Genomic DNA, 13,086 nt, shown 5'->3' with positions numbered 1-13,086 from the left:
AAGCTAACAGGATGCTCAACTCTGATTGTGTCTTGTGATGAAAGGACAACCTGATGCTGCAAAAATCAATATTGCATAAGAATCTGCAATGTAAGACCTATGAACCAAAGTAAGCTGGATTTGGTCAAACAGGAGATAGAAAGTTTAAACATTGACATCTTGGGTGTCCATGAGTGTAAAAGGAGGTGAATGAGTGAATTTAATTAAGGCTATCATTATACATCATAGGAGATTGGAATACTACAGTAGGAACTTTAAAGTTAATTGAAATAATAGATAAGTTTTGCCTTGGAGTACAAAATGAAACAGGGCAGAGACTTAAAGAGTTTTGTGGAAATAACTCATTAGTAATAGCAAACATTCTTTTTTCAACGTCCTGAAAGGCAAATATACACATGGATATTTATGGATAGATATAGAAATCAGACTGATTATTTATGTTTCAATCAAATCTATATAGTTAGTTAAAATAGTACCTAGAGCTGGTTATGGCTCAGGTCATGAGCTTCTTTTTGAAACATTTTTACTTAAATTGAATATAGGAGGGAAAATCATCAGACTAGATAGATATAAACTAAAAAGCATCCCTTATAAATATGAAGTGGAGGTGATAAATAAATTTATAAAATTAGCTATACCAGAAGAACTATGGGAAAAGATTCACATTATTATTATGCAGTGGCAACAATAACTGAAATCTTAAGGTAAAAGAAGAGTAAGGAAGCAAAATAACTATCTGATGTGGCTTTGCGAATAGTTGAGGAAAGAAGGAAAGGGAAAGAAAAAAAGGAAAATATACCCAACTGAATTCAAAATTTCAGAGAATAATGAGGAGAGAGAAGATTTTCTTAAATGAGCAATAGAAAGAAATAGAAGAAAATGATAGAATGGGAAAGACAAGAAATCTCTTCAAGAATAGAGATACCAAAAAAATTTTATGAAAAAATGGGCATGATAAAACAGAATTAGAAGAGATTAAAAAGAAATGGCAAGAATATACAGAACCACTGTATAAGAAAGATCTTATCATCACCAATAACCATATGTGTGCAATATGCCAGCAAACTTAAAAAACCCAGCAGTGGCCACTGGATTGGAAAAGATCAGTTCCCATTCCGATTCCTAAAAAAGGACAAAGTCAAGGTATATTCAGATTGCCAAGTAATTGTGCTCATTTCAGATGCCAGCAAGGCTATGCCTAAGATTCTGCAAGCTACTCTTCAATAATTTGTGAACCAAGAATTAGCTGAAGAGATTTTCAAAGAGGCAGAGGAATTAAGAGATTTAATTGCCAGCATTGGTTGAATCATGAATGAATCAAAAGCTAGAATTAAGATTGCCCGGAGAAATATCAACAATCTCAGATAAGCAAATAATGCCATATTAATAGCAGGAAATGAAGAAGAATTAAAAGGTTGATGAGATGGAAAAGTATAAAAGCTGGTTTAAAGCTTAACATTTTTAAAAATTAAGATCTTAGAAATTAATTCTATCACTTCCTGGCAAATAGAGGAGAAGGGATGGACCCAGTATCAGATTTTATATTCTTTAGATCAAAGATTACTTCAGACAGTAGCTACAGCCATGAAATTTAAAGATGCTTGCTCTTTGGAAAAGAAAGTTATGACAAAACTGGATAGCATACTAAAAATTTTGCTGATAAAAATCATCAAAAAATAGTTTTTTCAGGTATATGGCTATGAGAGGTAGATTTTAAGGAAAGTTGAGTGCTACTTTTGAATTGTGCTACTGGAGAAGACTTTTGAGAGTCCTTTGGATAGCAAGAAGATCAAATCAGTTAATACTTAAAGAAATTCATTGAGACTATTGATTGAAACTGAAACAAGTAATTTGATCACATAATAATACAAATATCATTGAAAAAAAACCTGATGTTGGGAAAGATTGAAGACAAAAGGAAAAGGTGGGGTCATGGAAGCCATGAAAGTTAGAAGTGCTTGTACGTGGGGTCATGAAGAATGGGAAATAATTGAACAAATGAACAACAGTATAAATCCATATATTAATCTAAAGCTTCTTGAATCTATATTCCCAGCTCACTCTGCTGTTACTCTTTGATTCTAATTTTTCTATGTAAAGATAAATTAAATAAGTTTAGTTAACAATTTTCTTTGCTTAAAACTGTCATTTCTACTCTAAAACTGGAAAACCAAAAAATTTTGAACTATTGAACTGCAAAAAGTGCATAGAATTTAGGATTTTGAAGAAATAATGAGTTAATTAACATTGAGAAATTACCTAAAGATAATTTTTAAGTTCACAAATCCCCTAGATATCTTTCTATTTATATATGCACATATCTGCCTTTATATGACATAAATTTATGAGCACATATATATATCCACATATGCACCAAAGCTCAAAATAATATTAAAATAGAATTAAGTATAAGGCAAGTCCTCTTTTAAAGCTAGTCTGACTAAAGGGGATTGTTGCTAGATGTTCTGAAGTGTCAGCTGGTAGCCTAGGGAATGGAGTGCTAGACTTGGAATAAGAAAGTTCAAATTTCAATCTTTTACTTGCTTTGTGATTCTGGACAAGTCACTTAATTTCTATCTTTAGTTTCCTCAGCTTAAAATTGCACCTATCCTGCAAATTTTGGGATCACATGAGATAATATTTGTAAATAGTGCCTGCAACGTTTAAGTGCTCTCTCCCTTTCCCTTTCTTTTTTTTCTTCCTCTTTCCTTTCTCATTTCCCTCCTGCTAAAATCTCCACAAAAGATTCCTCTTTCTCTCCCTCCTTCTCCTTCAATATGCCTTAATTAGTAAGATTCCAATGTATATGGCATATATAACATGAAAATATTTTAGAAGTGAAGGAATATAATAAATAAAAAAGAACACTGAAGGCTCAAAATACTTAAAAACAAACTTTTTTTTTCATTGGTGGTATAGTATGAAAGAAATAGTTCCTGGTGATAATCAGAAGTCTATAGTTTTAGTTCTCTCTGTTTCTATTAACTAAATCTCTGGTCCTGGACAAATCACATCTCTGTGCTTCAAATTGCTTGGCCCACAGAATGAAGGGATTGGAGTGAATAGTCTCAAAGGTCTCTTCCAATTCTAGATTTAAGATTTTATAACTATTTAAATTTGAAAGTATATCCATGGGAAGTAATTGCTTTAAAAATCATAGGAAAAAACAGGGTTTTTTTCCTAGCAAAAGAAAACTGCTTTTTTAGTTTGTTTCTATTTTTATCAGTCATTAAATAATGCTTTGTGCTCCACCAGAGTACACAGATTTTCATTATTTCCTAATACTAAAAAGAAAATTTTAAATGTAGTGTTAAAATAAGAACATGGAGCCTTTTACTTGCACCATAGATACATACATGTGAGTCTTTAGAATGGGGGTGGGGGAGAGGATAACAGCATATCTTACAGCGTTGATTTGCATCTCTTATTATATAACGCAGAACTCAGTTATTTCTGTAGTGAGTATTTTTCTTCTGCAAGCATTTTAAGCATTTGAATCAAAGGGTTAGGTATCAACCAAATAAAATGCAACCCTTAGGAAATTGCCTAAAGACACATATATTTATACAACAGCCTTTTGGACATACCTCAATGGGTGTCTCCTAGTCATTTCAAACTGAATATAGCAAATATAAAACTCCTTATCTTTGCCCCAAATCCTTCCCACTCCCAAAGTTCTTTCTTTTGGAAACAACATGGTTCTTCCCATCAACCATGTTACCATTTGCAAAGTTATCCTTAACTTCCACATCTGCCTTTCTTTCTAATCAAAGGAGCACCAACTTTAATCTCTTCTTACTTGGGCTTTTACAATAACTTCCTAATTGATTTTTCCCTTCAAGTCTTTTTCATCCAGCCTAATTATCTCCTACCCACTCTAATCCATCTTTTACACAACTGCTAAAATGATATTCCTGGAGCCCCGGTCTGATCATGTTAGTCCCCTGTTTAAGAAGTCCTAGTGGTTACTTTGTTGCCTATAGTTGATAAGATGCTAAGTTTTCTATTTGCCGTTTAAAGCCCTTAGATTCTGGCTCTACTTTTTTCCCCTCCCCATACTCTTCATTCTAGCCAAATTGTTCTTATTCTTTCTGCAGGCCATTGCTTTTCCTCCTCTATGGTTTTGCTTTTCCCTTTGTCTGGAATTTTCTTTTCTCTCCTTTGCTTCATAAAATCCCTAGATCTTTCCAGGTCAGCTTGTATGATAATTCCTACAGAGAACAGCTAGCTGCTAAATTTTATCTCCTTCCATAGAAATTATTTTGAAATATTTTTTATTTCCACATATATTTACATATATATGTATGTTGAATTAGGGTAACTTCTTGACCTGGGAAGAAGAAGCTTGCTATTTTGTATTTTCTTTGTTTCTCCTGAGCCTAGTCAAATGGCTAGCAAATTGTAAGTGCTTAATAAATGTTGATTCATTGATTGATATAATCTATTTTGGCAAGGAACCTTTAAGTCTAATAACATAGGGTGAACCTGGCTGATTTTTCTTTTGTATCTTGCCTCTGTCCTTTCTTCCTGCATGCAATACATGTTTCCCTCCTGACAGTTAAGTAACTGCCTTATTTTTCTAGCAGTCATACTCTTAATAGAGTATGCCATTAATTCTTAATAAAACCTTTGAGATGAATAGATTAAAGAAAAAATGTTAAATATTAACTATGTCCCCATTCTGAGGATATAAATATAAAAGTGAGGATGTCCCTGCCTTCAAGAAGATGACAGTTAACTGGAGGAGATCATACATGTCAGAAAGGTCAGGTTTAGTGTGATTGCCAAGGGACTGATGCTACTAAGATAGTAATTGTAGGTCAGATGACAAAGTCTGAGGATCTTTTGGGTTCATTGTCAAGTAACAGCCTTGGGTTTCAGGAAGGCATAGTGATAAGGCAGAAAGATCTGGTGTCTGAGGTTATAGTGATGCAGTAAATATGTGAGAAGGTCATTTTATAAAAAAAGTATTTGATTTATTTGAATTTGTATAAATTATCTTGAATGCAGGTTATTCTTATGCTTATTAATATTAATGTTTTTATTCTCTTCTCCAAAGAGTGATATGACTTTATCTCTACTGTGCTACCCCCATCTCTAGTTACCTACACATGGGGTCACACATAAATGTGCCAATACTCACTTTAAAAATCCATATTAGTATGCAAATGACTCATACCTTAAAGCTTCAAGAGTCTTAGGAAGATACAGGTACACTTCCAAATAACTGGTGTGCCTAAGGTGAACAAAGTATTTGATGCTTTCTTCCTCAGATAAAATAGAATTAATATTTATTCTTCTGGTTATTTTAAAGGGCTAATGTCATTGGTTTAGGTATCTAATTAATTATACAAAAGCTTCAGCTCTATGATATTATCTGGTATTGTAAACCCTCAGTATAGAAATTCCCTATGAATGACAAATTAGCTGTAGGAATTATCGTTTTTTTCTTTTTAAAAAATGCACTGTCCTAAATTGCAAAGACAAATCACACCTTCCCGATTAAGAAGTAGAAGACTAATCACTTAGTTTTAATTGCTTTTTCTGTTTTCCATGAGATTGTTCACAGTTGTTGTTTTCATTGAGTACAAAATGGTGTTAAAAAGTAAGATGCAACCTTTCCAATTGCAGCCTTGTTTGTATTTGTTATCCCAACAATTGTGCCATTAGCCAATTCTAGTAGGAATGATTGCTAATTAGATTTACAAGCTGAAGCTTAAGTTCTAACTTTACCAGAGAAATGGGATCTTGATTTAAATGATAACTAGTGATTTAAATGATGATGATGTTAATGATGCTGATTCTTCACAGTGATAGCTAGGATAATAATACTGTTACTAATAACAATAAAAATGAGTGTTCTATAAAGTCAATGACGAGTATGGTATCTTGATTGTTACAAATAAATGCCTAGTTATTGCAATGTTTTTTCTTTTCCCTGCCTATCCATGACAGATCCCATTTATCTTTACAGCATTATTCAACCTCATACCAGTGGGACTTCGCGTTGTTGCCATGCAGGGAGTAAAGACAGGGTTGTATATTGCTATGAATGGAGAAGGGTACCTCTACACATCAGTAAGTAGCACACCATGGATACTGAGATCTAATACCTTCTATGTAAAATAACAAATACTGACAAAGCTCTATGGAGGTTGATTCACCATCGATTTCCCTGCACGGTTTGGTCTTCATTGTGAATCCTCTAAGCAGCTATTTTATTAACATCAGGTAAAATTGTCTTTCCGGTAAGACAGCTAAATTCTGGTTTATTAGTGTCTTTTGAGCCTCTGAATTTGCCATATTAAAAAACAAATGAGCTAGCTTGCAGCCAAATAGAGCAATTGAAGAACAGATGATATTATTAATATATTATCTTACATTTGGAAATGTTCTTGTCATAGGAAATTGCATGCACTGGCACACAAATTAAACTATGCAGAGAACTCTAGTAAATGATTTAAAAAAACAGGTTTTATGTGGCAAATTAGACAGCCTGTTAACTACTTTAGGATATTACTACTTTAGGATATTACAAACAAATTCTGATCCATCAAATTACATAATATAATGATAAATAAGACTGTTGTATAATGGCAATTCTTTTAAATTTGAATACTTTTATGCCACCATAAGTTTCCCCCCCCCCTGGTATTTTTAATGTTAAAGAATTTGTTTTTATTTAATATGTATTGTATGCATATTTCATTATGCTGTTAAATTTCTCTTGTGCCACATATTTCAAGCTACAAAAGCATGCAGTAGAATTTTCTTTCTGTCATCCCTTGAGAGACAATTGGACAAATTAAATTCTTGATGCTCTGAAAGGAAATACTCTTATTTATTTGTTTGTTTGCTTATTTTGGTATGTGGCAGTCATTCCAGACTTTATATTCTAAAGAAAACTCCAATCCCAAAGTCTCTTAGTGAGTGACAACAACTGAGGAAAACCTTGACGGGGAGAATCTCTGTGGGGTTCCCAATAGGACAGGAGATGTTTTCTCTATGATTCTGGGAAATCCTGTCAAAGGAAAATGAACTGCAAGCTGTAGTATCTCATCACAGTGAACATAGTGACATGGACTATTGATATGCATCTCCTGTCACCATCTGAGTTCCCAACCCTATGTGGAATTGGGTTCTATATTATGCAGATTGCTTTTTTGTTGTCACGAGTAAATGTGTACCTTCCTCAGATGGAGATGCTGTTGGCATTGACATTTCCTTTTCCCCAAACCAACTTTAAGGGATAGTCCAAATAAAAGATTATATTCCTAGGATATGCTTTTATTTTATAAGAGTTAAGTCAGTCAATTGATTTAATGTTTGTTCTAGTTGACTCCTACTACAGGGCATTCTAAGAAATTTTTGTGGCTGCTTAAAAATTATTAGGATTCAACTATGTCTGATAATATGTATGTCTATAAAAATAGGGCAGAGTATCAGTATGGAATGTGAATGAATTTTAAGTGTTAGTTTGATAATTTTGATGTTGAAAAAGAAATTTTAATCTTTCATTCTCTTATGCAGTTTTTAAAAAGCAGGCATTACATATTTCACAAAAGGTGGTACATTTTCATGCCTAGGTGCTTTGAAATAAACAGAAGCTTCAGAATCATATGGTAGAAACTCTAGTGCAGCAGGAATAGCCATTTTGTAAAAGTAGGAAATCAAATCACATTATAATCAAAGTTATGTTGTAAAGAAAAAATATATTGTAAGCCCTTGCTGATAGTCTTTAATTATTTATGATTTATTAGACTTAATACAATAACATATACTGTTGTGAATAATTCAAGCAAAGTTTATTTTTTTCCAGACTTGTTTCATAAAATTATTACCTGTTTAAGTGAGAAGTAATAAACATCTATTAATGTGGTATGATGTGTGTGTAAGAAGACCATCAGCACAGTTAGTGAAAGAACCCTCTCTCCAGTTATAAGAAGAAAGAGGAAAAAAAAGAAAAATGAAAGTTTTCTGTAAAAGAAAAAAATCAAAATAGTGGAAATGGTTCATTCTGGGAGAAAAAAGGAGATGGCTCAAATGATAAATATTATTCTGTGACTTTTGTCTATATTTCTGAGAATAAATAGATCCATTGCCATTATAAATTAATTGAACATTCAATCATTAATAAATGTTTTGGATAAATGTTCATTATTCATTATCAGAACTGCAAAATTATTTGGATATTATATTGCAATTTATCTTCCAAAAGACATTTCACCTGCATAGAAACCAACATTTTTCATGTTTTTAAAAAAACATTAATTACTTGCTCAAATAAATTGTGGTTTAAGGAGTGTATATGTACAATAAGCCATTATTAATTGAGAAATAATAATTATAACAATTATAATATAATATAATAATGATAGCTAGTATTTATATAGTACTCTAAAGTTTGCAGTGATACATATGTTATCTTATTTAATCCTCACAATAATTTTCACGCCTGGTTATCCTAGCTATCAGTTATCATTAGATCATAGTAGCAATTTGTATAAAGTCCCTGAAAGTTTAAAATACAAGTTTTATTTTAAAATCATTTTCTTTTCAAATCAACTAAAAATGTTCTCTACAATGTTATTATCTTTATTTATAGATAACAAAAACTCCAAATCACAGGGGTATTAAGTTACTTGTCCTAGGTCACAGACTAGAATTCAAACTTAGGTCTTTCTCACTCCTCATCTAGTACTCTCTCTACTGTGCTACTTAGCTGCCTTGAAAAATCAGAATGACATTTGAAAAAATAGTTCAATGTTTGAAAATTGCCCATTTTATCGAGATACAAAAATGGATTTTGAAAACAGAATAGTCCAATAACAAACTTATGATAAATAATAAAAATAATAAACTTAAAATAATTTGATGAATTAGAGTCTGTTAGTTGTTAAGTATTTATTGTCTACTGTGGATTAGGCTATATGCTGAGGGCTAGAAATAGAGAGGCAAAAATGGTCTAATTAGTAAAACTGTGGCAAAAGAAAAATGGCTGTAGAGACTCACAGGCAAAACTACATGGCTATTTTGTTTCAGGATATATTTCTTTACTACACACCAAAAAGTAAGATAGACAAGTATAAAATAATGACACCCAGGGGGACATGAAAGGGCTCTGATAAGGATGTAGATGATCATAATGGCAATGTTGGAGATGACAATTCCCTGTGGAAATCTTTTTTCCTCAAAATGACAGCAGTCATTTTTGTCACAGCCATAATGTTTCTAGGGTAGTTGTTAGTGATGTATCTCAAGAGGTTTTAATGTTGGTTATAAACAGTTTGCTTCAGGCTAGAACATTCTGTGATATCTCAGAACTGAAGCTCAAAAAATTTTGAGTAAAGATACAGAAAGTTTAAAACACAGGCTTTATTGCAAATATTCTTCTGTTTAAAAATCATCTGAAAAGTTCTCTACAATGCTATAATGGACTCTTGGGTGTGGCTTCTGTTATAAATTCTGATGGTAAGTCAAGTTAACATGTATTTATTAACCACCTTCTGTGTGCTAGGAACTACTAAGTACTGGGGATACAGAGAAAAAGAAAACAAAAAGCATAAAAATGTAAAAGATGTCTATTTCTAATATAAATGTTCTTAGAATGAGGTCTGAAGTTTTAAAATTGGTCTTGGAGGTATCAGTGGTCAGAAATGAAAAGTTTGTGGAACTGACAGAAAAAATGAGATAAATAGATGTGACATCATGGAAAGAATACCAGAATAGGAATTGAGTTATCTGGGTTCTAGGCAAAGGTCTGATACTAATAAGATAAATGATTGTGGACATATCTTTTAGCCTGTTTGAATCACAATTTCTTCATTTGTAAAATGAAAGTTCCTGATTGGATAATCACAAAGGCCTCTTCCAAGAGAGCATTTTATCCTTTCCTTCAAAATTAGGAGAAGCAATTTATAAATTTTATAAAGATACCTTTTGTTGCTCTGCCAGATTTTCACACCTCATAAGGATGTTATTTAATAAATCTATGTTGCCATTTTTTCATTATCCAAGTACAAAACTTTATAAATGTTGAAGGTGTTGGCATTCTTCTCAAACCTGCTTGTCATATAAATTTTTCCACAGGGTGTAGAACAAGTACAGATGGGAAAAAATCTTTATGCAATAAAAACTCTATTTTTCTAGGGAAACATCCACCCACTTATTTTGTGTATTTTTCTTCCCCTCTGTGGAGGCTTTGATGAAGTATCTTGCTAGAACATAGGGCTGACATGCTATTTTAACTGTTTGTTTCATTTGACCCTAAAAAGATGGAAATAGCATTTAGGTGATTTCTTATAGGTATGTTCAATCAAGTCAGTCACTTAAGCAAGTCTAACATTCCTGTGTAGTAATTACCTCATTTTTAACAGTATAATATTCCCAAAAGTTCATGTAATTCCTTATCTGCAGCTCTAACAATTTTCTTTTAGATGAAAAGTTATGTGCTCAATCACACAGGTTTTGAGATTTCAGTTAAGATATTTTCTAATATTTAAGCAGAAATTGGACTTTTTAAAATTTATATTCCTATTTCTCTCTAGTTAACCCCTATTATCTTTATGGTAAGACAGTGTTAACTAGAAATGTTTGAGTAAACACGGCAAATCATATCTATATTCCTCCTTGAGTCAATCAATTGACAGACACGTCTTAAGAAGTTGAGGAAAAAGTATACTTTTTTTCATAATTTACTTCAATTCATGACAGATGGTACTCTTCTGCTTTGAGTTGCTTATGAAGGATAACCCTCCTCAGTATTCTCCTTCTCTGCCAAAGTTCAGTCATATTGTGTCTTTCTCTTTTCATGGATCATTCTGAGCCTGCCAATTCTAGAGTCAACTCTGGTCTTTCATCTCTTCTTCAAGACCCCAAGATGTTATCTGCTTCTAGATAGCTCCTCCTCTGAGGCAAATTCATTATGGGATAACTAATTTTTTTTTTATGCAATGACTTTAAGGAGGAGTAAAACTCAGATTTGTTCTAAATTCTGTTTGTCTGATTCAATCTTCCATGACAAAAGTGATTACTTTTGTGTGTGTAGGATAATCAGTGGAGCTCCACTATTGCATTCCCCACTCCAGTTCCTTTTTAATATTTGCTGCCTTTGCCAAATCTATTGGAGTATGTTTGATAGTCTATAGTCCCAATCTTCCAAAAGTCCTTAGTTATTTGGGGAGGTTTTACACGATCCTTTTTGAATGTCTTCCCTTGCTGTCATTGAATTCTCTCTCCAGAAATTTTTAACTTTCAAAGAAGAAAATACTTTTTGGTTCTTATATTGAAATTGTTCTCTTCTTGAGCTAAGAAGAAATGCAACTTCCATAGTCTTTAGTGATTTAGGCTTCTCATTGCTTGGAAGTCAGTCTAGACCTTGCTGAAATGACTATTAAAGTGATTTGATAATAACATGCATAGGCTATGCACAATTAGCCAGCTAGTATGCACATAGCTAACCACAAACTAGGCTTAGATAATAAATATATGCTATATGAGACATGCATGTTACTAATGCAAAGCAAATAAACAAGGAAATGATGATTAAACAGCATGGTTTTGCTGGATGGCAATAGAAAATCATGCATGTCTCTTCAGAGCTCCCCCTGGAATCCTGAGAGTAGATACAGCACTGATCTGGAACCCAAGACTTAATTTGAGATAAAGCTCTACAAGCACTCCCAGTTTGTTCTAGGCATTTACTGTTGTGATATTCCATTTTATTCCCTAAAGTTTTTCAGATGTAATTTAAAAGTTGGTACATAGATAAAATAATGAATGTAGGGTATCATTAATAAAAAGGAAACTTTTAAAGCTACAGTGCAGCCCAAATAAACCCCATTTATATGACTTTCTTTTCATTGTAACTATTTGAGGTAGGTAGTACCTCAATTAGTATTTACTTTTTTTTTTTTTATTACAGGTGGAGAAACAAAGGATTTATAGGTTAAATGACTAACTCAAAGCAAAAGTGTTATTAAGTAACTGAGCCAAAACCTTAATCTGTCTCATTTACCAAGAATGTTTTCCCTTTTAAGCTATACCTATTGGTTTCTCTGTGTTCTTTCACATTCTACCTAAAATCCCATCCTTTAGAGAAGTAATTTTTGGTCCCCCTTTAAAGCTAGAACCTTTAATTAATTTCCTTTAACTTATAGTAGATCTATGTCTTGTTTGTATACAGTTGTTTTCTTATTTTCTTCCCCACTAGTGTGTGAGTTCTTTGAGAACAGGGACTATCTTTTACCTTTCTTTATACCCTGAATATTTAACACAATGCATAGCAGTTTTTATGTTGACTGACTAAATAACTAAAAGGCTCATTCTATCTACCATGCTGTCTCTCCCAACATGGAGTTAGACACCATAAGGAAAGAGAAATTATTAACTAGGATTTTGGTACAATTGAAATGACATGTTTTTAGTCATTAAAAAATATTTTGGACTTTTAATTGTGTATTTTGCAAGCTTTATCTTTCCTTCACTGGAAAGGAGAGCCAGTGTGGTGCAGTACACCTAATTTAGAGTCACAGAACTCAGATTCCAATGCCGTCTCTGTCACTTAGCTACCTATGGGTAAATCTCTCTAGTCAGTTTCCTCAGTTTCTCTCATCCTCAGTTTCCTCAACTGAAAAACAAAGAAGTTGGACTAGATTCCTTCAAGCTTCCTTCCATTTCTAAATTGATGATCCTATGAACATTAAACTTGAACTCTGTTTCAATTGTATTATTTTAAGTTGAAATAATAATAGCATGGTTTTCTAGTGTAGAGTCTACATACAGCCTTCACGTTTTTAGAATTAAAGAAAATAATTTACTTGAAGTTTCTATAATTAAATTAACATATTAGCATTGTCTATTGAGAAACTTGTACAATCTGTAATATTATGACATTTGCTAGAGATAGATGACAAAGGAAGCTTAGTAAAAGCACTGCATTTAAGATAAAGATACATCTAGGTTTCTATATTACCTTTTTTTTAATCCTTAGTTTCCTAATCTGTACAGTAGGAATTGAATTTAGTTCAATACATATTCATTAATTAATATTTTCAAAGGCACAAAAACAACAGCAACTAAAACAGA

At 32.5% G+C, this 13,086-nt stretch overlaps 1 protein-coding gene across 2 annotated transcripts in view; it reads left to right on the top strand.

The window, feature by feature from the left end:
- Nucleotides 1–13,086, top strand: part of FGF14 (fibroblast growth factor 14) — a 761,961-nt gene that overhangs the window by 583,562 nt on the left and 165,313 nt on the right. For both annotated transcript variants that reach the window (XM_012546239.2, XM_003765753.3), the window contains exon 3: nt 5,975–6,078. In XM_012546239.2, coding sequence (XP_012401693.1) covers nt 5,975–6,078 — 104 coding nt within the window. The remainder of the gene's footprint in view (nt 1–5,974; nt 6,079–13,086) is intronic.

The sequence above is a fragment of the Sarcophilus harrisii genome, chromosome 3 (assembly GCF_902635505.1).
Source record: "Sarcophilus harrisii chromosome 3, mSarHar1.11, whole genome shotgun sequence".
NCBI lineage: Eukaryota > Metazoa > Chordata > Mammalia > Dasyuromorphia > Dasyuridae > Sarcophilus > Sarcophilus harrisii.
The sequence above is the reverse complement of the archived record's forward strand: the minus strand, read 5'-3'. Positions and strand labels throughout refer to the sequence as shown.